This window comes from Hibiscus syriacus, unplaced genomic scaffold, assembly GCF_006381635.1.
Source record: "Hibiscus syriacus cultivar Baekdansim isolate YM2019G1 unplaced genomic scaffold, ASM638163v2 tig00111403_pilon, whole genome shotgun sequence".
Taxonomy (NCBI): Eukaryota; Viridiplantae; Streptophyta; class Magnoliopsida; order Malvales; family Malvaceae; genus Hibiscus; species Hibiscus syriacus.
In genome coordinates, this window is record NW_024063083.1 from 60,241 (window position 1) to 87,260 (window position 27,020).

At 33.9% G+C, this 27,020-nt stretch overlaps 3 protein-coding genes and 2 pseudogenes across 3 annotated transcripts; 2 read left to right on the top strand and 3 right to left on the bottom strand.

Moving 5' to 3' along the window:
- Positions 1-365: 365 nt before the first annotated feature.
- Positions 366-8,510, bottom strand: LOC120162698 (annotated as a pseudogene).
- Positions 8,511-10,050: 1,540 nt separating this feature from the next.
- Positions 10,051-13,095, bottom strand: LOC120162693 (bZIP transcription factor 17-like). Its single transcript, XM_039172800.1, is given in 4 exon segments — positions 10,051-10,691; positions 11,465-11,824; positions 11,827-12,711; positions 12,714-13,095. Coding segments are annotated over 4 exon segments (1,980 nt in total). The 5' UTR covers positions 13,012-13,095; the 3' UTR covers positions 10,051-10,254.
- Positions 13,096-15,180: 2,085 nt separating this feature from the next.
- LOC120162694 lies at positions 15,181-17,433 on the top strand (annotated as a pseudogene).
- Positions 17,434-18,602: 1,169 nt separating this feature from the next.
- On the top strand, positions 18,603-21,363 carry LOC120162697 (14 kDa zinc-binding protein-like). The gene is made up of 5 exons (XM_039172802.1): positions 18,603-18,778; positions 18,858-18,915; positions 19,869-19,958; positions 20,884-21,001; positions 21,089-21,363. The coding sequence occupies exons 1-5, from the start codon at positions 18,645-18,647 to the stop codon at positions 21,154-21,156; spliced, it is 468 nt and encodes a 155-aa protein (XP_039028733.1). The 5' UTR covers positions 18,603-18,644; the 3' UTR covers positions 21,157-21,363.
- Positions 21,364-22,356: 993 nt separating this feature from the next.
- Positions 22,357-24,419, bottom strand: LOC120162695 (monothiol glutaredoxin-S14, chloroplastic-like). Its single transcript, XM_039172801.1, has 3 exons — positions 24,164-24,419; positions 23,674-23,943; positions 22,357-22,576 (listed from the first exon to the last, which is right to left on the bottom strand). Exons 1-3 carry the CDS (start codon positions 24,378-24,380, stop codon positions 22,515-22,517), a joined length of 549 nt encoding a protein of 182 aa, XP_039028732.1. The 5' UTR covers positions 24,381-24,419; the 3' UTR covers positions 22,357-22,514.
- Positions 24,420-27,020: the final 2,601 nt, after the last annotated feature.

The following is a 27,020-nucleotide window of genomic DNA, read 5'->3' on the forward strand; positions in this document are numbered from 1 at the left end:
TGCGAGACTGTCTTTAACAAAACATTACAAAGAAATTTATATAAAGAAGAGTATGATCAAACGTATTCAGAACTTTAATAAATTTTGTTGAGAGAAATCTACAAAATGTTATCTATCGAACGTCATTGTTCGAGTTCACACAGCTTGTTTGGTTTCGGTATCAAATCTACACATTTTTAATATGTAAAATAAATCTTTATAATCGAACTGTGGATTTATTACATTTCAGTATTGCTCAGTATACAATCTTGATTGAAATATCAATTTACCCTCTGTTACAATTGAACAAATAAACAATCAAAAAGTTCAAATTTCTGAGTTTCTTACCAGTTTCCTTCATGTTGCTGTCGATTATAAGTTTGTTCGCGTTCACGACCAAAAGTAGACTGGATCATAAGTTATCTTCATGCCATTATCATAATCGAGCAGACGAGAGCGGTATGACAGCATGATTCTGGAAATCTAAAGCCAAATGCATTTGTCTCAACCTAAAAAAATGAAGATGGAGAAAGCATTTCATAAGTACGGAACAGCTGAAGCTCTTTAACAATGCGAGCAGCATGAAGCCATGAACGATTAATGTATCATTGTATCTAGATAAACCTTGTACCAAGTCAAAAGTACAACTTAATCTTGTATTAGGAAACGGAGTCATCTAATCCTTGTGCCTCTGGTATTGGTGCAAACAAATATAATTGATAACGGTGTTACAGGAAGCCGTCTAAAGGCTGACATGGACTCCTAAAACATAAAGACAAACAGACGCAGAGAATTAAGTATCAAAAGATTCTTCTATTAAAAACATACGCTTTTTCATATTTCAGATATATATTTCGTCAAATTTCAAAAGTCATGTCTACATTTGGACATTTTCCATTACAATGTTATCAAATTTCAAAAGTCATGTCTGCATTTAGACAGATTTCAGATTAAATACTCAGTTTTAAACAACAGGACTAAATGCATAATTAGCAATGCATACTAATCCGTGAATGCCAATATTAATTCATTTAAAAAGGCATTCTTACCAGAAGTAGAAGCTGCCTTGACCCAAGTACTGCAGATCCCATAATCCTTCACACTACAAAATTAATGACCATGAGAAACAAAAGGAACCACAAATAAAACTGCTTGAGAAACTATATGATAATCGCAAGAATGGTCCTCATATTGCAATAACCTTGGAAAATGTGATCAAATTGAGAAAAATCGAAGTTTTACTGATCACAAGTCCCCACCCAACTGACTTCGTATAACAATGTAACAAACTAACAATGGAGCGCGTAAGTGTGTTATTTATCCTTACATAAGCCATCTTAGCTTTTCAGTTTTAAACATGTCACGTTAATAATTGATTATATACAAAAATACCATGTTAACAATATTTATTGATTGTTAGTTAAGAAAATTTTTATTTAATAAATACTGTTTTAATAAAAATTAAAATGTGAAAGGTAAAATACTCTAAAGTAAAAATATGAGATAAAATAATCATTTAATTCGAAAGTTATAACGTCATTTTATTTATTACCAACTTTGCTCATCAATTAAAGGAAGAAGATATATTCCACATGTTAAGTCAACGGTTGCATATCCAATTACTTATTAATAACGCTTTTAATTTATGAAACGTTAAATTATAAAATATTAAAGTATAATTATAAATGAGTTAAAAATCTAAATGTAATTTAATTAAAATATAATTTTTTTTGTAAAACATTAGTTTTTAGGGTAAACTATACAATATACAGTGACACATATCATAATCTGATTGCGGATTAAATTTATTGAATTAATTAAAAGTTAGGACCACATTAATAGAATGTGTAATTAATGAGGACTAAATGTATAATTATACAAATTTTATTAACTACCACGTCATCTCCTCCGTTAATATTTAATGATAACTGGCTTGATTGACAAGATTTAAATAGTTAGGTGACCCGATTGAAAAAATTGAAAAATCGATGGTTAAAGTAAAATGGGTAAATAGTTAGGTGATCAATGGTATAGTTTATCCTAAAAAGTAAAGTTTTATAAATATTATATTTTAATTAAATTACATTTAGATTTTTAACTAATTTATAATTATACTTTTAGTATTTTATAATTTAACATTTTATAAATTAATTTAATGATGTTCATCTTTAATTATGTTCATCCACACTCAACGAGCGTGTAGAATTTTTCTAATTCTTAATACTTTTCAACACTTTTTTCACTAAAATACTATGAATTTATTGCCAATTCTTTCTGTGAAAGAAATTTAAAATTAATTGATAATAAATAAAAAGATTCATCTTCAATACAGCTTTTATAATCAGACAAGAGGAATACAATACAATACTGTCTTAAAATTGTAATTATGTGACGAATAACCACAGGATATTATTATTAAATTTATACTTTATGCAACAAATAATCACTATATAGACTCAAAAGCCGATATGGAAAAAAATATAAGGGGTTTATATTTACAACATATTCATAATTTTAAAATTATATCTAATTTACAATATACGAACTTTGTAATAGTCTGAAATGATTATAATATGCATTCAAATTGATAGTATGCGAATGCGAGAGTGTCTTTAACAAAACATTACAAAGAAATTTATATAAAGAAGAGTATGATCAAACGTATTCAGAACTTTAATAAATTTTGTTGATAGAAATCTACAAAATGTTATCTATCGAACGTCATTGTTCGAGTTCACACAGCTTGTTTGGTTTCGGTATCAAATCTACACATTTTTAATATGTAAAATAAATCTTTATAATCGAACTGTGGATTTATTACATTTCAGTATTGCTCAGTATACAATCTTGATTGAAATATCAATTTACCCTCTGTTACAATTGAACAAATAAACAATCAAAAAGTTCAAATTTCTGAGTTTCTTACCAGTTTTCCTTCATGTTGCTGTCGGATTATAAGTTGTTCGCGTTCACGACCAAAAGTAGACTGGATCATAAGTTATCTTCATGCCATTATCATAATCGAGCAGACGAGAGCGGTATGACAGCATGATTCTGGAAATCTAAAGCCAAATGCATTTGTCTCAACCTAAAAAAATGAAGATGGAGAAAGCATTTCATAAGTACGGAACAGCTGAAGCTCTTTAACAATGCGAGCAGCATGAAGCCATGAACGATTAATGTATCATTGTATCTAGATAAACCTTGTACCAAGTCAAAAGTACAACTTAATCTTGTATTAGGAAACGGAGTCATCTAATCCTTGTGCCTCTGGTATTGGTGCAAACAAATATAATTGATAACGGTGTTACAGGAAGCCGTCTAAAGGCTGACATGGACTCCTAAAACATAAAGACAAACAGACGCAGAGAATTAAAGTATCAAAAGAATTTCTTCTATTAAAAAACATACGCTTTTTCATATTTCAGATCATATATTTCGTCAAATTTCAAAAGTCATGTCTACATTTGGACAATTTTCCATTAACAATGTTATCAAATTTCAAAAGTCATGTCTGCATTTAGACAGATTTCAGATTAAATTACTCAGTTTTAAACAACAGGACTAAATTGCAATAATTAGCAATATTAATTCATTTAAAAAGGCATTCTTACCAGAAGTAGAAACTGCCTTGACCCAAGTAGTGCAGATCCCATAATCCTTCACACAACAAATTTACCATGAGAAACAAAAGGAATCCACAAATAAAACTGCTTGAGAAACTATATGATAATCGCAAGAATGATCCTCATATTGCAATAACCTTGGAAAATGAATCAATCCTATCATGTTTAAAACTTGGACTATACTGAAGACCATAACATTTAACCAGTTGCATATAGACCATGCCATTTAGCCAAATGCATAACCTCAGGAAATTAATTATCCGGGGAAAAATATGGTAGGAACCCTAATGCATTCTTTAAATGTTCATGCGTAAGCATTGGCCTAACTGATCATTCATGGTAAATTCAGAACTTGATGATCATATTATTAGTTCCAACCATCTTTTATATATTACCATTTAAAACACCTCACGCCTTATTACTTTAGTGAGACAGCCACTCACTAAAACTATAAATACTTCCTCAAGTATGTTGGTAAAAGTTTCTAGCTGTTAATGCTCTCACATTTCTCCATGCTAGTATACCTTCTCAGGAAACAAAGGCACTTGCTGCCATAACTTGTTTGATCCACTACCTTACCAGGTGCTAACCTTACCCATAATGCACACATAAATACCATTTGCCTTCCCACTTAAGATTTAACTCATTAAGCAATGAACATAACATGGATGAACAAATTTTCACTGTTTATGATAGAAAAGTAGAAACATCTTTTGGTAGAAAACAACCGTTTCTGAGACAAATACGGAAGTCACATGGGAAAGTCATTAAATTAATTAGAAGTATATGACTTACAAGTAGATATTACATGGGTCGATTTCAGGAAACAGGTTAATATAAAACCGAAAGCCATCAAGGCTTATATCTCTGCATAGCAAACCTGCCAATATTCAACAGTAATTATTAATGTTGGCTATTAAGTAATATTTAAAGAGAAAGTGAAGCAGAGTTGTACCTTTGCTCTCTGCAGTTAGAAGATGCTCCTTAGCCATGGCAGGAGCAATCCCTGATGTCATTGCAGCATCAGTTGGACTTACGCCATTCCGGAGCACTTCAGTTTTAGTCGCAAGGCTTTTGATTCTAGCAAAAATCTACACATGAAAGGCCAAATAAATTTTCGGGTAATAGGTTCTTGACAAATGATACCTAAATTACAAAAGTTCAAGCGGGGCTTTTTCAAGCAAGTGTTAAACTTGTAATCAATTGCCAAAATCCAAATGTAAACAATACGAGACTTCTTTTTGAAGGTAATATGGGACTCATTTTACAATCATTTAAAATAACTAATGATAGGGTTGGAACAACTACAAGAAAATTCAACAATAACTATAGGAGCAAATATGAAGTTGATTTGTGAGCTCTGGATGTACATCCACTGCCAGCTATGTTTTCACTTTTCTGTCATAGTAGATAAACCTTAGAAATTGCACACCATTATCAGTGCTTCAAGAAAATAAAAGCACAAGGGCAACAGAAAACAGAAGTATCAGGTCTGTTTAGAATTTCTTAGAAATGAGTGATATAAATTATCTTCTGAAATCTTATTTAAGGGCTCATAGCAGAGGACAAACTTTAGAGATTCAGATATATATTAGGCCAAAGAAGACTAACAGAAAAAAGATAAGGAAGCTCTTTTATATAAAACTGAAATAGAATCTTATCAAGAAAGAGAAATTGAAATGGATTACCTCATCATCACTATGGGACTTGTTTTGGATGACCATGACTCCGCTATCAAACTTCCTAAGCATCACTGGACCGTTATACAAAGCATAGCAGATCAAAGTGTTCGAATACCCAAGTATGACTTCGTAATATCATTATGTAACTGTGAGAAAATGAAAATATTATCATACATACACATCAAATTTCTCCCACAAAGAACTTGCTTGCAACATATCATCTGGAGAGATCAATTCTGAAGACAGGTGGAAAGAAGTCACTTATTTTCATTGTACTTTCAAAATACGGAAAGTAGATAAAACCACAGAACATTTTGGAAATTGAAGTGAACTAGAAAAAAAAATAGAATAAAATAAAAAGACATGGTTCTGAGTGGAATGAAATATATTCAGGGACAGAAACATCTAAATCAATTTACACCAGAACGAGGTCATTAATTTGAACGTCCTCTTTCTTATAAAAGGCACAAAAACCATAATAAAATAAACATCAGTATTACAGGACTCAAAAGAACATGCTATAGTCAGTTCTAGACAAAAAAAGTTTTACCAGACAAGACTGTGAGGTCACAGAAATTTTCACAATTGATCTATGCAACATGAACTAGATTAACAAAAAAAAAGAGTTCAATATAGCCAAGTTGAAAATGCCCACGGTTATTAAGAATATCATGCAGGCCAAGTGAAAGAGAAATGCCCCCAATCCAGGATTGATGGTGAAGAAGCAGAATATGTGATGGAGATAATACATATTCTCTTTACTGCAACTTTGAAGGAATTAAACTTTGAAGGTCACAGAATATCCAAAGTTCACAATGTAACTAAACAAACTTAAATATAATAACCAAATTATGCATAAAAACAAGATAAAGTTGGTGTTAAACCAAACCTGTGCCTCGAGCACGATTGAAGAGACATTATGCATCTATAAGGTTGATCATTCCACCTGCTCTCTCGAGTGGGGTTCTCGGAAAATCTGCCAACTGAGGTGACAAGAAATAAACTCAAAACTAGCTCTAAAAAGAAATCAAGTGAAAGTCAACAAAAGCCAGTCTACTAGACATGACAAATCATTTACCAACCCAATAATAAATATTTGGATGATTAATATTATATTCCCAAAGAGAATCCACGGGGTATGAAAGCATAAAGCAGAATAGAAGTAAAATATCTTCCAGGAGCATTTTGTTATCAAAGTCTTGAATCACTTAAAAGGAAACTTTACAACACCCAGGAAAATAGTAATCAACTAATCCTCATATACAAAACCATCTTATTTCTAAGGATTTCTTTAAAGCCAACTAGAAAATCCTAGATTCTGCAAAATGTATTAACAGAACGATAAGTTAAACTCTAAATTATCTCGAGACAAATTATTAAGCAAATAACATCAAAATTGACACCAAATTAAAAAAAAAAGACATGGAGTAGAGAACCTGACGTGACAGTTGTTGATAGTACAGGGGAGGGGTGTGCAAATCCGGGTATCCGGAATTTACGGGTAGACGATTTCTCGGCCTCTATCCCGACCTGAATGTTACAAGTACCCAGTAATCGGGTATCCAAATTTTGTGGGTACCCGGTTTTTTTATTTTTTATTTTTTATTTTTAAATTATTAATTTTTAAAAAATATACATAAATTTAAATGTTCGAAACTTCGAATTACATACTCTAATATCCGAACATAAAATTTAAAAATTCGAAATATAAAATTTAATAATCCATAATATAAATAATTCATTATCTTTTATATAATTATATATAAAAAATAAAAACTAACCGATACCCGGGTAACCGGGTATCCGGAAAAACTAGATTTTGTGACCCGGGCCCGACCTGGGAAATGTAGGGCTGGGTACCCGACCCGGCCGAGTAATTTTTTTTTAGAGAATTACCCGATTTTTTTAGGCCTGGGTCAGCGGGTCAGGTCAACCGGATCGAGTAATTTTGCACACGCACCTACAGACTCCTTAGTGAATGGGGATATTATACCAACACTCAACAACCAATCTTGCATCTCCTCTTTTGAACCCATATCCTCGCCATTAGTTCCACTTGTTTGAGAACTCGTTCCGGACAAAAGCTTTTGCCTCATTTTTTTTTCTGCTGGCATCACCATATCTTTAGCTTTACTCTGAAAATCCAAAAGAATTCTAAATCTTGAACAATCAGAATGTAAGAGAACAAGCAAGAGAGAGAAACCAAAAACACCATAATCATTAACTACAGCTCAGAACCTATCTTTTGAATTAAACAACATAACTAAATAGAACCTAATCAATTCTTTTATGCATGCCATTGACACAAAAGTTCATATGTATTATGTCCTAACTAATGATATAGATATTATGGCTAATTGCTACTTCTTCCACACTCAAGGGCATGTTCCACTTGCATTCACAGATGTAAATCATTTGCACAAACAATCACAACAGAAACCGAATCAAGAAGATGTTGTATATTACGCTTCATCTTTCTTATAAAGAAACCGGACACTTCAATGTAATAAAGAAACCAACGTTATACAATAAATGGCTTTATATTTCAATAAAATGATACAATTTTCACATCAAAACTAAATTCCCTATAATTTGCTTCAATTCATTATCTTCGAACAAAAAAGAATCGCATTACCATGAGAGCATTTAAGTCCTGAAAAGCATCCTGCAAACTCTTATCAGTACTCTTCCACATTTCTTGCTCCTTCCTTAAAATCCCCGCCACCCCTACCATCCTCACCGACCCGTCACTTGAATACAACCCTCCAACGGTTCCTATGCTAGCCCCTGAACCAGACCCCGGCTCGAAAACGCGACCATCGGGTGAGACGAGGACTCGGAAGCGGATCCTGGGGGAGTGGAACACTGACTTGAGATATTTTTTGGAGGAGAAAATGTGGGAAATGGCAGCAAGAGGGACAGCTGAGACGGTAGTAGGGGGGGTGGCGGAAGAAGGGAGCCAGAGGAGGCGGTGGGTGGTGACGATGAGGATACCCGATTTTAAGGGGGGAAGTGGTTGTGGTCTTCAAGTTCGAGGTCGACGCCGGAGAGAAGGTGGCATTCAACTTCGTTGCGGAGGAAGACAGGGCGGCCGCTGCTCGTCACCTCCGCCTTGGAGAAGAAATTCGTCATCGGGTTGTTTTCGGTTGATTGTAAGGGGCTTTTGCTTCGCCTTATTTAACATACCTTGTCCAAAGATTTTTCTGTAACATTCTTAGGCTATACAATTGCTTGAACTGTTCCATTTTTTCTTTTTAGCATGATTGAAGTGTTCAAATTAATTTGACGTAAGTGAAAATTTGAAATGAATTTTAGGTTCCGTTGGATGGCAAAACAGAGTCGTTTTACTTGAATATTATTCTTTTAAAAGTTTTTTTAAAATATTTAGGGTAAACTACATGAGATACCACCGAACTTTAGGCGTTATATTGTTTATACCACTTAACTTTCAAATTTTCCAATTATAGCATTGAAATTTGATTTTCATTTCAATTATATCACTGGGTCGTTAAATCATTAATAGCCAGACCAAAACGACGTCATTTTGGTGATGTGTCTATGTCAGTATCCGTCAACACATCATCATATCGTTAACGATTTAACACTTCAGTGGTATAATTGAAATAAAAATCAAAGTTTAGTGCTACAATTGATAAAATTGAAAGTTTAGTGGTATAAATGATACAATGCCTAAAGTTTGATGGTATCTGATGTAGTTTAACCTTAAATTTATATTCAATTTAGATTAGTTATCCATTCTTTCGTGGAATTTAGATTAAATTATTGTATAAAGTAAAGAAATTCATCCTGGTCGTATTATATGATAAATCAAACTAAATTTATGTGATTTAGAGTTTATAAATTGTAATCAAAAATTAATTTCTTTTTAAATAATTATAATAGAAAAACTTTAAAGCTTTATTAAAAATTAATATTTAATCAAATTAAATTAAAATATTTAAAAACTTTAATTGAACAGAACCAATCACACCTCACATTTTATGCTCGTGGTAGATTAGGCCAAAGAGGACGATTATCTCTTTATAAGCAAGCCCATTATCGTTTTGCCCATGGTAGATCGGTTATCTGATATGTTGATTTGCATGCACCAAATCATTTGTTGAGTGAGAGGGATGGATACTTCTAAATTTTTCAGTCGAGTAATATTTCTAATCCTTTAAATATTTATCAAATAGAACAAAGTAATCTCGAAGATAATAAAATTATTATTATTTTTTGAGTTCTCAAATTCGAACATCATAAATACTAAAAGTGTTGATGTTCAATATCAAATAGTTAAAAATTATCTTTAAACAAATATTACATTGTATTTGTCAAATAATTTTTTTTACCTTTCCTAAATTTTATATTTAATACTTAAATAGATTCTTACCTCTCAAGTTATGATTATAACTCCGTTCCTGCTGTATTAAACCTAGAGGCCTGATGATGAGTCATTTGCCATACTGATATCACCCTCCATTTTCTTTTCTTTTCTTTTTTTGTAAGGAATTCTTCAATTCATTATAGTTTTCAGTATATATTTATTTTTCTTAAGTGATAGAATCTTGTAGTTTCATTGTCTTATTTTTCGAAACCTATTAGTTTTCACTAACAAAACATTATATATTTATTTTCATGTTTCTTCTTTTCCCACCTTCCATAATTCATTCTACCTACCGACCAAAGCCTTTCGCTTCAACTAAAAGCATCACTTGCTGGGCCATGATAGAAAAGTGCAGCTACAAACATAATAGAAAAAGTATTGCAAACATAATCAAATTGGCAACGTGTGCAAGAAAGCCAAAAAGCTAAAGATATTTTAGAAAACAGATCCAGACTACAAAGAGAGGTTAAAATGCTATAGAAGTAGTTACTAGCCGCTACCGCCTAATAGTTACTCTGTTATTGTGTCTGTATATAAGTATATAAACTAGAAGCCGAAGTAGCAACCCTTCTTTTGTCCCTTAAGCAGTCACGAGATGCGGACCAGATCGTGGAAGTCCACAAGAATACGTAACATACTTGACACTGTCTAAAAGCACAACAATAAAGATCCGAGAAAGAGATTTCGGTACAATCACGTCATCCATATCCCCATCACTGGCCTCTCTGGGATCAATAAGCACGGATACTACCATAGAAGAAGCAGTTTTGTTACCTTGAAAATTTTGCTTTCCGGAATTTCTGCTAGCATGCTGCTGGGTTATGTTCAGATCAGAACTAGAGAGAGGAACAGGATGACCATGGAGAATCCTTCTGTTTCTTCCCTTGTTATGCATGGTAGTATTTTGACGTTGTTTGGAAGATTCATTGGTAACGGAGGAAGCTGGAACGATAGCTCCTGGAGCAGAGATGTCAAACTGGAACACTTCTGTGCACATGCCCGAACTCAACATTGGTCCTACAGAAAAGGACAAGAAACTGCCAAATCAGTACATGAAATATACACCAAAAGTAGAGTTGGGAGCATCATGACTATAATCACTTCTGTTATAATCCTGCAATTTTTTAACCATGATGAAGAATAATATTAAGGGTGCATCATTAAGTGTGAGATAGCTATAATATTCTGATGAACCTTACGGGTTACGGCTGACTCAATTATGAACAGTATCCCAACATATGCTCCATTGAATCTCTGTGCAAATTTATTTTACTTCAAGTTTAAGGCAAGAATGCTAAAATTATAATGCCAGACTTCAAACACCAGCAAAATGACATGGGAAACTAATTTTTAAATCCATGCTGTGAGAACCAACGAGTAATAAACCAGATCGAAGGTCAAATAGGTGAGACTTCTAGTCATCGATCAAACCAATTGAAGTGAATGGTTCAACTGAAAAATAAATTTAATATTATTTCCCATGATTTAGATAATTAAGTATTAAACATAGTAAATAGTTAAAACCAAGACTTTGAATAGAAAAAGTTTCTATGCAGCACCCCAAACTGTCAAATTCAAAGAAAACGATAGACAGAAAAAGAAAAGAATAGCATAGACAATTTTTGTGCCACAACCATATAATGATACCAATCCATACTACTGACTGCAGTAAAGCTACCTAACCTCAACCTGAAATTAGTAAACCAGTCAAGTTACATCCAATTTTACAACATTGACGTCCAGAAAAGCCCCAATTTGCATACTAAAAAACATAAGAGCAAAATAATTACCTGCCACTCCTTCCCGGAACCACTGCTGCATCTTACCATCGGCGGCAGTCGACTTGAAATGGTCCTTCAAAGCATCAGCAGAACCTGAAGAAAGAGCCATATGTCTTTCTGCATGATTTCTGTATTCACGTGAATGCTTTCCTCCATGCTCTATGGCATCAGGAATGGCAAGAGCTGGAGGGAAGTTCTTAGGGATGGCCAAACCTGTCTCTTTATTCTTTATTTCAGAAGCCTTATGAGAAGCTACAGCTTTCTCACTGGCCAGAACTGAATGAATTATCAGGTTGCCATCAATTTTCACAAGCTTATCATTTCTCGGTACATACAAGGAAGCAGTGAGAGGCTCACTAGCGTTTTGCACCCCAGTTTCTTTTTCTCAACACTGGGCTCTGAGCTTCTACAATTAACTCTATTGCTAATGTCAAAATTCCTACCATAGTTAGACCCATTTAAATGACTATCAACTCTCAAAACTTTCCCACCATGCACCTTGTAAAATCCATCTCCAACAAAACCAGACCCAACAGGTATATTTTCATATCTTAGGTTCAAAATTGGGACCAAACCACTGAATAATAACACGAAAAACAACATTCCTAATAAACTAACACTTGCAACCTTCTTAGTTTTGCTGTCACCCTTTTTAGATTTAGAAGCCGGTTTCGATTGCTGCTGTGGTTTCAGCCTAGGGATAGGTACCAATGGCACTTGAGACCCTGGAGTCTTCATCATATACTGCGGAGCACATGGCATCCAAGGGTATGCCATTGGTGGATACATTGGAATAGGCATTGGCTGTGGAGGGCACATTCCAGCAGCACCACCACCACCGGTACTTAATTGCTGTCTCAAGGTAGCATTTTCCGCCATAAAATAAGCTATCTTATTATTCATATCAGAAATCGTGGAATGCATTGTCCTAACCTTATCTTCCAGCTCTTCCACGTAATGCTTCTTCCGCTGCCTTGATAGCTGCGCACTCTCTCTGTTCCTCATGAGCCTCGCCCACCTTTTCTCCTCCTCTTCGCTCAGAGAATTTGACTTATTATCAGAACTGGTGCTAGAATTGTTCACAGTCAGCAGCGATGATTTTCTACACTTGACGGAATCAGCTTCTTCATGAACCATCCTCCTTTTAGACGTTCGCCTTTTACCCAATTCTTCAACATCAATCTTTTGATCGACATCGGTTCCAGAATCCGCCGACGCAACGTTAATGTTCCCAGAAACGGCCGAACCGCAATTTCAGAGCCTAAAGACGAGACAGGAGAGTGTGAATTACCGGTCTGGCCGCAGCAACTATCAAATTCCGGGGAGGAAGAATTAAGGTACCCTTCCACGTAAGATTCGGGTGTAGCTCCGGAAGAATCGGGCACGATCACGTCCGGAAAGTACAATTCGTCTAAGTCGTCGAAGGTAAGCTGGAAATCATGGTTGTCGTCGAGAAGAAACTCTAGATCTGAGGAGAGATACAACGGATCCATAGGGGGAATGGCCAGCAATTCCAATTCGGCGCTCAGTTGGGGTTCAACCGGCGCTTCCGCCATTGAATTTCGGATTCGGGTGGCGGGAGCTAGTAAATCCGGCGGGTTTTAGAAGGTAGAATGAAGGATTTCGATCGACTTTGTAGTAAGTCTTAGAATGGAGAAAACCAGGGGTTTGGGTTTTAGTATTAATTTGTGATCCTCTTTATGGAAAGGTCCGAAGACTTTCCTTCTACGTTTGGGCTTTGCCGCGTGGGCGTTGGTTCTCGCCTTTATCAACCCCTAAAAAAACCATTAAATTCTTAGATCTGATACATTTTGGATAATTCACGGACCCGGTGTATGCGCTCGGTTTAATAAATACAAGATCCCATATTTGATTGTCCAAATACTTAATTTTTTTTAATTAAGATCTTTCAAGTTTTAAAATCTTAAACAATTTAATTTAGGTTTTAAGACAGATACGTTGTCGATTTAAAAATTACTATTGTATGATCACTCCCATCAATACAGTAAGATTTTTAACCTATAATCTTAAAGTTCTTAGCATTGATTCTAATTAATATATTAAGATCTGGATTTAAATGGTTAGTCTGGTATTAAGCTAACATACACAAATGTACAAACTTAAAACATGAATGCACGATAGTTTTATCAATCATGCATAAGAAGGATCCAACAATTTATTTTACACAATTCAATGAAATTATTATTTTTAAAGTATGAAACATTAGTTCACTTATGATGTATATTTGCATTAGAGTTTTTCAAATTTGATGTGACATAAGTTAATTAAAAAATATTAGAGAAATTTAAAAAATCTGGCTTGATCATACGAAGTAAGTGTATTTTCTTTTACGTATAAAACATACTTAGCTCTCTCATTTTCTTGAAATCCTCTCAAAACTTGAATTCATCCCTTCACTATTTTTGAAGCTATTGAGCTTTTCTTAAAGCTCTTGAATTGGTGATGAAGAAGCTGCCCTAGAAATGTCTTGAAGGTTTAATTTAAGTCGTCACTCTTTTAATCGAAGGTTAAAGCTTGAGAAATAAAAAGGAAAAAGAAGTCGAGGGAAATAAAAATTATGAAGAAGATGGCAACAATGAAAAAGCCCCAAGATCCCATGCCAAATTCATATAATTGGGACCATTTGGGTGCAAACCCTTTTTCCCTCAATTGGGTAATTTGCATCCTTGGTCCTCTGACTACCCAAACCTTGATAAATCTCACCCTGTTATACTTTAATACTTCAATTGAACATCGGTTTTAGTTCAATTCAAACTTCAATTCAATTTGGCCTCCAACGAACATGTCTATTAACGAACGATTCAATGAAGACGTGTAATTAATAGCAATATTGAATCCCACCTCATATTTGTATCTTATAAAAGTTATTGGAATCCAAATTTGATTCAAAGCTCAAATTTCGACCTTGGAAATTTAGAGTGTCACATATAAAATGAGAAATTTAAATGTATGAAAAATTATATTGTGTATTTATAAGAAATTTTCATTATCATATTTTGAGGAAATATAATTTTAACGTGTTAAAATATTAAATTTGACATCATTTTTTTAGTCTCGTTTTATAAAATCAATCAATAACTTTAATAACTAAATCTTAGACAGAACATAATGTTTGACTCGTTACTGTGACATAATAATAATAAAGACCAAATCACTTCAAAGTTCTCGCAAATCACTTCAATGGCAATAATTCCGGTATTATACAATAAGACATGAATTTTGTCATATACTTAATTTAATTATTTTTAATTTTTATATTTTGTTTGAAATTTAAATTCAAACAATAATATTTGAGAAATGGAGACCGGATCTTAAGCCCGATGCATTAAAATAAAAATAGCCTAACCCCAAAGATAAGACGGAGGCAGTTGGCAACAGATAGAAGGGAAAATCAAAGTCAAAAAAGCAAAGGAAGGCTCAAACGAACCTATATATACCACCCACAAAGGACGCATGAAACTCGAGAAACAACAATCAGAGAGGGGAGTAGCGGTGAGGTCTTCAGGAAATACTATTTTCCGGCGACTGTTTGATTCTCTCCCGCTCTTGATGCTGTTCTTCCCTGGATGCCTTAATCAGTGTTCGGGATCTCTCTTTCTCTCTCATTTCACCGAATTAAATTATTTTAATCGAAGAGCTTTCAATATTTTACAGAGAGATTGTTTGTGATATTTTTTACTCTCTAAATTTGTACAGAGCATTGAGGCGATTTATAATTGGAGGAGCGAGGGGCTGATTTACAGGTCTGATTTTATTTGGTTTTATGTTTCGATTCTTTCTTCGCATTTTCCTTCTTTTTTTGTTTCTAATTTGACTGGGTTTTTCATCAATAGGGAAACGAAAAAGTCCCAGGTTTGATGGATTCAAGAAATATATAGATAAATGTCAATCAGGTATCTATCGGGTGTATGCAATTGAATCCGACACCACATTAATTCGAATAGGTACGTGCTTTGATATATATTATTGATAGCGTCGTCTTCTGTTACATTGATCACATTTTTGGAGGAAAAAAAAAAGATATTTACAGAAAAAATGCTTTGAATTTGTAGATGCGTGATGATTAGTCTCATACGAAAGACTAATAATCCTCTCTGGGAATAGCTAGCTCTAACCTTGGTATGATTGACTGCCGTGTATGAGTTTCTTCAAAATGGCGGTAGGCGTTGGTCAACATCATGGATTCAAACCGTTCAGCCAATCTCAAAGATGCAGACTCCAGTCCTTCACCGAACTTGAGTACAACATTCTTGAAGTTGGCTACAAAGACCTTGCTCACTCTTCGAACAAGTATTTGAAGTTGCAATTTCCATCGTAGTTTCTCAACCCCCTGCCTTTCATTATCCATTAATGTGGAGGAAGAGTTTGACACCCCTCCCCGGGTTCAGATAATTGGGGGCCAAAGCGCCCCGAGAAACGGTGCTCTTGTGGTTGAGGTGGCCATGGCCATCGCTTCCGGAGAAGTGCCTGTATCGGTGTCCAATGGGCTTGGTGGCGCCTACCTCTTACATAACCCGAGTGGTGACACTATAGCTGTAGCAAAGCCCATTGACGAAGAACCCTTGGGTTTGAATAACCCAAAAAGGTTGTGCGGGATCAATGTTTGGACAACCAGGAATAAAACGTTCCATACGTGTAGGTGAAACTGGCATTCGTGAGTTGGCAGCTTATCTCCTCGACCATGGTGGGTTCGCTGGTGTTCCTGCGACAGCTCTTGTGAAAATCTCTCATGTTGCATTTAATGTCAATGAAGCAACCGCTATCTCTGCCACACCTTATAAGATTGCCTCCCTACAAAATTTCGTCTCTCATGACTTTGATGCAGGGGAGTTAGGGCCTGCTGGTTTCTCGGTGGCTTCAGTTCATAGAATCGGGATATTTGACTTAAGAATCCTGAATGTAGACCGGCATGCGGGAAATATTCTTGTCAAGATAAAGGGCCAACATGAAAATTATGCTGTCGGGGCAGCTGAGCTTGTGCCCATAGATCATGGTCTTTGCCTACCAGAGTGCCTTGATGATCTATACTTTGGATGGTTGCATTGGCCTCAAGAATTGGTTCCTTTTACGGAGTCAGAAACCGAGTACATTCTAAATCTCGATCCAAATAAAGATGCAGAATTTTTGCGGATGGAGCTTCCGTTGCTAAGGGAGTCCTCCATACGAGTCATGATCCTTTGCACCATTTTCTTGAAGCAAGCTGCTATTGCTGGCCTTTGTCTTGCGGACATAGGTGCAATGATGACTCGGGAGTTTCGAGGCGATGAAGAAAAACCGAGCATGCTAGAGAAACTTTGCACACAACCTAAGACAAATGTATTTATCAATACTTCAGAAGTTGAAGAAGATATGGATAATAACTATGATAAAGTTGAGGTTGACACTGGAATCTTTCTATTAGCCAACGAAATTGAAGATATCTTCAATGAGGTTGCAGCAGATCTTCCCAAGCTCTTCCATCGCCCTTTGAATTTCGCTAAGCCGCCGAAAACTTTGAAACTTTCATCTGTAAGATCGATGCCAGGATTGTGTGGTAACAGTAGCTACCGCGACAACATGAGTTTCTCGATGCAAAAGAATAACCAGGAGAGTGGAGATATGTATTTGGGGGATATACCTGAATGGGAGATGTTCCTGGAGAGTTTTGAGAAGCTATTGCCTCAAGCATTTGAGGACTCCAACAAACGGAAGTTGGGAACTTCTTGCAATTTTTGAACAATTTCAGAAAGGTAGTACAAAAGAGTATCCTACTAACTCACATGTACAAATTATTGTACATTAATATTTGTTCCTGTGTATGAGTTGTAGTGTAGGGATATAATCATGTATTGTATTTGTACGTGTAAGTACATATAGTTAATTAGGGTACATATGGGTCGTAAAATAAAGTGATGGCCACACAGCCGTCCTTTAAACTTTTACTTGTTCTTTTCTTCCCTTTTGCATTGTACTGCATATTTATTTTGCAATGCAGACGCAAAGCATTTTCTATTTACTTGTATTTTATTATTTGGGTAAAATATGTAAATAATCTCTTAATTGTAGTACTTTTTTCTTTAATCTCTCTACTATGAAAAATTATAAAATGGTCATCCAATTTTAAAAACCGTAAATTACACCCAATGTCACTTAATTATGGGTTTGGTAATAAACATGTCATTTTTTTTCTAAAAGTTACAAACATATCACACAATTAAAATATTATTATAAACATATCACTTCGTCATTTAAATTGAAACATATATCTAATATGCCATGGTTTAATAATATTTTGTCTCTAAAACTTATATATCTAAAACTTATATATTCTATTAATTTTGTCTTGAGTTAAAGCAATTTACTACATTAACCTTTCATATTTAAAAAATCTATCAATTTAGTCTCTTTTGAGATACTATCAAAACAAGCGAGTTCCATTAGATTAAAGGAATAATTGGATAATTTACCCTGTCATAAAGTAACAACAAAATATTATTAAACTGTTATTATACTAGAAAATTAACAAGTAATATAACATTTATGAGAGAAAAATAAAGATAAATGATAAGAATTTTAAGTATGATGAGTTAGATTAATTGAATTGCTTCGACCAAATTGATAGATTATATAAATTTTAAGGACTAAAATTAACGTTATATCAGACCACAACACTATATGTAATATGTATTGATCATTGGCATGTTTGTAATAATATTTTAATTGAGTGACTTGTTTATATATATTTTTAAAAAATCATTTATTATCAAATACATAAGGAAGTGATCTAGAGTTTAATTTACCCATTAAAGAAAAATAAAATGATATGTAACCACTAATAATATGGGTATAATAACAAATTCAACTTTTAACCTTTACACTTTATCATAATTTCATTCCAATCCTCATTAAATTCTCCTCCTTAGCATTTTCTTCATTGCCCCACCCTTTATCTAAAATTTATTAGTTAGATTAAAAATTAATTATTTTTAACATGTCATGATATAAAAATAACATGAATTAATGATTCAATGACTAAATTATAACAAATTAATAATATAAATGACAAAAAAATTAATAATCAGAATTAAATAAAAATGACCTTTATATAAAATTTATTCCCGGGAGTAAGCTGTCGGGCATAAAACCAAAAAAAAAAAAAAAAAACTAGGGTTAGTTATTGTATTTAAAGATGAGCGATGAGATAAAGAAGAGCCGACTGTCAGTTTTGAGTTCTCATTTGACCCATTTGCCTCCGGAATCTTCCGTCATGGCTTCGGAGAAAGAAGCCGCCCTCGCTGCTGCCCCCTCTGATTCTCCTACCATGTCTGTCCAACCTTACTTTTCCCCTTCTACTTCTTCTTCTCATCATTTTCTTCTCATCTAATTATTATTATTTTTTCAGATTTGACAAAATCATCAACAAGGAAATCCCAGCAACAGTTGTGTATGAAGACGATAAGGTGCTGATCATTTTTATACTTCTATTTTTAAGTATTGTGTTTATCATTCACTGCTTGTTGCTACGCTGGAAGGTTCCTTTAGAAATCATGCCCAATTTTTCTTCTTGAAACTATGGCTTGATGGGATAGAAACCGCCATTTTTTTCTTGTAATTCATACAACGGGTGACTCCTTCTGATTGTATATATTTTCTTTTGTTTCTTAAAACAATTTTCCCTGGCCCAATTGTCCATCCTTCGCCTTCCATACGTATTGCTGAAAAAGGACCTTACCTAACTTTATGATATTCAAGGTATCGCATATTAATCAGTGTTTTACTCATTGACCTAGTATTAAGGTTTAGTAAGTATATTAAAAGATCAATAAATTTTAGTTTCTAACAGCTGTTGGACCACTGAGAAATTATGAAAAGGGATTTACCTGGATACTAGTTTGTCATTTGCTATGTCCTCTCCTTTCTACGTCACTGTTTCCCCGCTTACAAGTTTTAAAAGCTAGTGTTGAAACATGTATAATGTACCGAAATTCAGTGTTTTGAACGCAGAATTCCTGTATCCCCAACTTTATCATTCGTAACAAAGAAATCTGGGGACTTACTGTTGCATTGAAGAAAATCATTAATTAGTTTTGCATTCTCTGCTTTCATTAGCCAAAAGCTTTAAACTATCATTATTGGTGACGGTTCTACAATCAGCCTTTTATCTTATTGTCAAAACACTTTCTTCATTTTTAATGGTGACCAACCTTTTATCTTATGATCCATCCGTTCATCCATCAGTTGCATGTGTGAATTGCCAAGTCTCCTCTATGTTTTCTGTTTGGGGGCAGGTTCATGTAAAATTCACTTTCTTTTTCTTCAGTTTGATATGTTAGCTCCTTTCTGCTAGCTTAAAGTTTATTTTCCATTTATTTCCACTGACAACATGTTTATTTACCTTTTCTTTTGTTTGTAGGTCTTAGCTTTTAGGGACATAGATCCCCAAGCTCCTACACACATCTTAATTATTCCAAAAAAAAGGGATGGCCTAACTGGATTGTCTAAGGTACAATTGTTTTTTTTTCTCACATCTGAGTAGTACGCATTTATGCCGTCTTGTACAGTGGAAATAACAATTATGACAATAAAAATTATTTTTTGGGGTTTGTATTCTTTTGAGTTTGAGGATTTTAGGTGTTGGCTGGATTTGAGTTCAGGTTAATCTGGTTTTCTATTTAGATTTTGTAAAAGATCCTTCCTTTTAACATGGTTTTCATTTCTGGTTTGGGATTTTTGTAATTTTTTAACCAGTTTTAAAGAAGTCTGGGTTAGGTTTTTTGGTATTGAGGTCTAGGCATTGCTCTTTAGTGTCAGATTACAAATGTGCCTCAGACCCCTTTAGGCCAGGCAAATTTTATCACGCATAAGATTAGCGCATGTTGGCGTGTTTCTTTTGGTGTGGGTAAGATGATAGGCTAAAAATTTTGCCTGATTGAATTTCTGTTCAATTTATTTTATTATTAATGTTTTCTTCATTAGATTTAGCTTTTTCTAGTAAGATGGAGGATAATATCAAACTCCAATTAACAATAGACATGGAACCTTAAGGAAAAATGCATATCGGCCAGCAAAATTAAAAAAGAGTCTATTGAAATGCATGAAGACAAATTTTGTTGCAACTTTGGTGCGATCTACCACTATGCATAATTTTAACAGCCACTTATTTTAAGATTTGTGAATAATATTCCAGCCTTAATTGTGACAATAACAATTTCAGCAGCATGCTATTTAAAACTCAAAGCATATCAGGTTTTAGAATTTTTGTCCAAACTGCACTACCTGCTTCTGGTGAAGTATGTGTGATTGTTTGATTAGCTGCTTCAGAAACTGTCTTGTACTGAAGCTACATCCAACCTATTGTTGAATGAGGAGTACACTGTTTTGTTCCTTGATCCATCGCTGGTCTTATGGTAGTGAATTCTGTGTTTTAGGCTGAAGAGAGGCACACTGAAATCCTTGGCCGCCTTCTTTATACTGCAAAGATTGTTGCAAAACAGGAGGGACTGAATGATGGCTTCAGGATCGTGATCAATGATGGCCCTCAAGGATGTCTGTATTCTTTCCCCTATTTTATTTACGATTAACATTCAGTTTTTTATTATTATTATTCATATGGTAGGTGATGTTGTGTTGCAGGTCAATCTGTGTATCACATTCATGTCCACCTCCTTGGAGGGCGCCAAATGAACTGGCCTCCAGGCTAAATGAAGATATTAATTGTTAGACACCTTATTTTGTGCTAGTGTGCACTGGTTGTTGTTATAAATAATGAAAACAGACATGTTAAACATTGCTTGTGTCGATGATTTGAGTACTCCAACGAGGCTCTTGAACTTGGGGAAAACTAATGAGCCATGTGTGAAATACTTGGATTCCTAATTATGTGGTTAATTATTCGCCTCTTTAACTTTTCATTAACAGCTTCTCAGTGCATCAGAAGCATAAAGTCTCGTGTCTTAGGCCTCAACCTAGATTTTCATATTCTTAGAGAAACTGAAACATCATAGTTAGCTTCGTTTTATTGGCGTAATAAATTGGCGGAACTTTAAAATTCTTATTAGGGTACTTGTTTCCTGCAATGTGTTGATATTTTAGTATTGCTATTACTAGTTCAGCGGGGGTAAATTAAGCCATATGTGATGAGCTGGTTCACTAGGTCCGATCTGCTTTGTAAAGTTCGAGCCAGTCTGTTTTGTAAGGTCTGAATGGATCTGTTGCATAAGATTTGAACCACTTCATTGTTCAAATTTGGACCCAGTTGGCAAAGCTAATAGTGTAGACATTCGCCATAAAGATGATGCCCGATGAGTATTTATTATGATTAATTCCGATGCATATATTAATGATTTAATTTAAATTCATGAAAAGTTATAACTTCAAAAATAAATAAATAATGTTAATAATTAAAGAAAACACCTTTTTCATTTAAAATATGTAGAACAAGTTTCGCCCTATTAACATTGCAAAAACAAATTCATAATTTGAGGCACACTATAACAACCCGTGTATTTTGTATTATAAATTATTACTTTGGAATAAAGTTGTAAGAACATCTAATTGAACCAAACAATATATTTAAATGTAATGATTTGATTATAAAATATATACATTGAATCCAAATCGACCACGATAGGAACTATCCAGTAAACACATTCATTATAAACCACAGAGTGATCTAAATCAAAAGCAACCTTAACTCGAAACAATCTAAGTTTCAAACTATGAAACCTAAATTGGAGTAAAAAATTTCAAGATCCAAGTGGACAGCACCAAAAGACAGTTCTATAATTGGCGCCAGCGCCAGGAAACCATGACAAAGGTATCTCTAAAACGTGATTACCAAATCTATATTCGTGCTTTCAATCAAAGATTCAAATTCTAGTAAGTAGTGCCACCAGAAAAAGTAGAGAGATAAATGTGCCATTCGAATCTTTGCTATTCAAACAACAAATTGTATAATTCAAATGCCAGACCAACACAAACAACCACGGAAAAGATCACAGGACAACACATTATCATCTAATTCTGAACAAATACAACTATTTCTCAATGCAGATAAGTATCAGCATTCAGGAGCAATCGCCTTTTCCAATTGTTCCTGCAATTGCCCATTTTTAAATGCCTCTGTAGGTAAATAGGAAAAAAGCTTCATCAAAATTCTTGCAGAACCCAATGTTAGAAAGTATTCTTAAAAATGTGGTCCAACCACGAGCGGAATAATGAACACAAACGGAGAAGCAATCATTGATGCTATAAATGACAAACATCTTTTCATTTAAGCCAGAACCATAAGCTACATGGTCAAGATCCGGTGCCATATTGAACAAATAGAAACAGATTGATGCTTAAAAACACATTTTTCTCACTATTTCAAACCATTACAGTTTAAACTGTTTGAAGCACACATGGATGAGACTTCTGCAACACAAGGACGACAAACCCGATTTCAAAAAGATCACTTGTATTTTCTTCACATAGAGTTATATATACCTAAAAGACAAAGCAAGCCTGTATTCAGGTACAAAACAATATTATTCTACAACGATGGAAGCAGACTTCTTGAAGAGCATAGAGTTCAGAAATAAAAAGTACAATAGTAAATTGTGTCTCCTTATTTGTTGAGAAGCGCTATTGTGTATATATATCTGACTCAAAGTAGAGGAAGGCTATCCTATTCCCATTAAAAGGGCCAGAAGGGTAGCTTCTCATTCTCATTCTAAATCCCACCCTTATTAAGTTCCCCTGCCTGGCACACGTTTCTCAATTTTTTCTTTACTACCTTCACGCTGGAAAGATGTTGCACAAGACCATAATAAACTACAGAGAACAACTTCAACTAATCATTTCTCCTTATATGAATGTTCATGAGCACATGCAATTTTAATGCACATGTTAACTCATGCATATTTGTGTATGATAATGCATGAGCTATAAAGATAGAAGATGAGCAGAAAACAAAAAGATGTTACTCGGAACATGAGGCACACAATAGACCAAAGAAAGATTAATGTATAGAAATAAACCCCTAAAATATACATTCGAAGTGGAAAGGAGGGAATCAATAGATCAAGTCCTCTGCTATCTGTATTTCCATAGTGGTTCTATGAGTTTTAGTTCTTTGTAACAGAGATTTTCAGTTGCTTAAAACAAGAATATTTGCGTATCAAAGTGAATTTTTGTTCTACTAAAAGTTAGCAAAGTGAAATCAACAGAAAGCTTACCGACTGTGATATCGCAACCACCGAAAAACTCTCCTTCAATATAAAGTTGAGGGAAGGTAGGCCAGCTGGAATACTCCTTCAAAGCCTGACGTAGAAGTTCATTCTCGAGTATGTTTATCGTTTCAAAAGGAACATTCAAAGAGTTTAAAATTTGCACCACAGTATTGGAAAAACCACACTGTGGGAAGTCCTTCGTTCCTTTCATGAAAAGAACAACCTTGTTCGATGTCACCACTTTATCCAATGTATTCTTTAGCTGAGGAGTTAAAGCTGCACACAAACCAACAATATGAGTATACTCAAATATAACTAATCACAATTTTATCCAAAAAAAAATGAGAAAACACACACACACACACAAGAAGCATAGTGATATATGTATTCAATGGATATCCACAACAAAAGAAAAATAAATTAGAATTCCTATGAAGAGATCGGTTTCTAATTTTAAAGGGGAATTGGGCAACATGAAAGGATAGAGGTTAAATACCAGAAGCAAAGCAGCGAAAGGGGGAAATCCTAGCAGTAGAGCTGAAGGTGTTGCGAGGTAACGAGAAATGATTTGTTGAACAAAGTGGCGAGGTGAAGGTGCGGTGCGATTGGTGGAGGGTTTCCGAGCAGGAAAACTGTGGAAGCACCGCATATGGTGTTGGATACGATTGCGAAGAACAAGAGGAGGACACCGTGATCACCCACCGCAGAGCCATCTCATCCACTCAACACGCGTTTGTTTTCCCTTTCCTTCCTTCCTTTGTCTTCTGCCACTATACATCACATGCACATCAGAGTAAATCCGTTTACAAATTTTATTGGGTAAACTAATTATTTTACCATTTACTTATTACGTAATTTCTGTTTTGGTCATATATCTATTATTGTTTTTAAATTCATACATAACTTTAGGTTTATGACAAAACATTTTTTTTTCATTTTTAAATACCGACACGGAGTTATTGTATGATCAGGGACGAACCCACATTATAATTGGGAGGTAACGGTCCTCAATTTTGATGGTCTAATTATCATCTAAGTTATTGGTAGTTCTAAAATCATTGTAATTAAATCTTTGCCCATTTTAAAATTTTTTGGTATAATTATTTTTTAAGATACTATCAGTTTTAAAATTATTGAAATTAAGCCTTTACTTCAAATTTGTCTGATTTAATTACTTTTTAAAACTTTTGAATTTTAAAATAGTGAAATTAAAGCTTTAATCTCTTAAGTTTATGATTTAATTATTTTTAAGACCCTATTTGTTTTAAAGTTAAAGACTTTGCCCCTTTTATAGTTCAATCTTGTATACGTCTCTGCACATGATTATATGTCAACATCACCGTTCATTTTTTAAAGGCATGTAACCAAAATAAAATCAAAACGTAATATTAAGTATTATTTTAAAAAAATTAATAGTTGGGTGACCAAAAAAGAAACTGAAAAATAGGTAGTTGACCCAATAAGTAGTTTCCCCTATATTAGTTTGTTAAACGTAAAATAGTATGGCCCAGTAACCCAAAACAGATGTAATCGAAAAGCATAAAATGTAATAAATCCAGCCCAAGCCCATACACGGAAAACCAAGACAGGCCAAGACAGGAGTCATAAAGGGTAAAATACACTCCAGATTACACAATTATTTGTTTAGTAACTAATGGGTCATTGTTTTTCTAAATTTTATTAACAGGTCAATCAATTAAAATATTATTACAAATTGATCACTCCATCGTTAAAAATAAAACAGACGGTCTAATTCGATTGATATAATAGCGTTTTGAATCTCAAAATTTATATTTTCTATCAATTTCATCTTAATTTGAAATAATTCAAAATTTTAACCCTTCATATTTTAAAATTTTATTAATTTAATCTTTTTCGTGATACTATCAACTTAAGTGAACCTACTGGATCAAAACAACAGATGGATAACTGAATTTTGTCACAAAATAACAGCAAGTTACCATTAAACTATTATTATACTAGCAAAATAATATAACATTTATGTTAGAAGAACAAATACTAAGATAATAGAATTTTTAAATATGAAGGGTTTAATTTATTGAAAAATTTCTAATTAGGAAACAAATTATTATTATATCATATCATGTCACGATTTCATCTAATATTTTAACTAACAATGATATATTTATAATAATTAAATTATCCGACATGTATTTTACGCTATTATCAAAATACCTTTAACTCTTTCAATCATCTTTCCCTGGTTTTGCTACTGAAATTCACAACTAAAATCATAGAATTCAACACAATAGTTAACTGATGTGTTAGAATCTGTTGTCAATGTTACTTTGACAAAGCAACACAATAATTGACATGGGGACATGTTCCTCTCTTAACATATTGATCTATTATCATATCTAAGATTGATGTATCATTTGCAAATATGTAGGGATGGACACAAGATCTTATATTAGGGGACCAATTTCAAAAATTCTAGGTGGAGGTGAACCTATAAAATTCTAGGATGAGAAAACCAGATTATTGGTTGATAATACAAAGAAAATATCTAAAATATATACTAAATTAAAATTTTTAAGCACCGACTGTCCCCATCCGCCCTCTCTTCAATCCATCATTGTGAATATGTGTACAAAGATTTTTACAAAATTAAAAATTGATTAACTGAACCGACATATTATGAGTATGAAGTCGACAGTTTTTTGTTCAACGTGTTGAAAGTAAAAAAAAAATCACGTGAGGCGGCTGGCAAGGAAATTCAATGGGGCTGCTAATTTTTCAAAGTTAGGCAGCCCATTTTTTTGAATTTAAGAAATGATTAATTACATTTTAGTCATTACACTCTAGGGTATTTTCAAAGATTAGTCCTTAAGCTTCAACTATAAATACCATAGCTCATTTAGCTTCAAAATCATCCTAAAAAACATTTCTTTATCCTAATACTAGAGAGTTTTCTTGTGAGTAGTGAGTGTTTTGTAAACACCTGTAAATTTCTCTCTCAGTAAAAGATCTGCAGCAGTCCGGAGACGTATGCACAATTGGCTGAACTCCGTTATCAATTTTTCGGGTATTATTTTTCCGCTTTTATTTCGCATTCTCACTAATCTTGTTATAGGGAAATTACTCGTTTACTCGTTTATTTCCCAACAACTGGTAATCAGAGCTTTTGGTTGTAAATTGTGTCAATTTTTGCGAGATTACTATTCATTACTATTCACGTGAATAGTGAATTTCGTGAATAGTAAACTTTTATAGGCTATACGAATTTGTCGACGGAGGTGTTCTAATACACGGTGGTTCGCAAAAATTGTCAGAAACGATCCAAACGAAGCTAGATTCGAGTGGGAGCGATGGCTGTAGACGAAGGGAATGTG

Excerpts from the sequence above, each read along its gene's own strand:
- LOC120162695 (XM_039172801.1), bottom strand. The coding sequence starts at position 24,380 with ATGGCTCTGCGGTGGGTGATCACGGTGTCCTCCTCTTGTTCTTCGCAA. Across the intron at positions 23,944-24,163 it reads CTTTCGCTGCTTTGCTTCTG|CTTTAACTCCTCAGCTAAAG; the intron begins GTATTTAACCTC and ends GTTTGTGTGCAG. Across the intron at positions 22,577-23,673 it reads TGGTTGCGATATCACAGTCG|AGGCATTTAAAAATGGGCAA; the intron begins GTAAGCTTTCTG and ends ATTTACCTACAG.
- LOC120162697 (XM_039172802.1), top strand. The coding sequence starts at position 18,645 with ATGAGCGATGAGATAAAGAAGAGCCGACTGTCAGTTTTGAGTTCTCAT. Across the intron at positions 18,779-18,857 it reads CCCTCTGATTCTCCTACCAT|ATTTGACAAAATCATCAACA; the intron begins GTCTGTCCAACC and ends TTATTTTTTCAG. Across the intron at positions 18,916-19,868 it reads TTGTGTATGAAGACGATAAG|GTCTTAGCTTTTAGGGACAT; the intron begins GTGCTGATCATT and ends TTTTGTTTGTAG.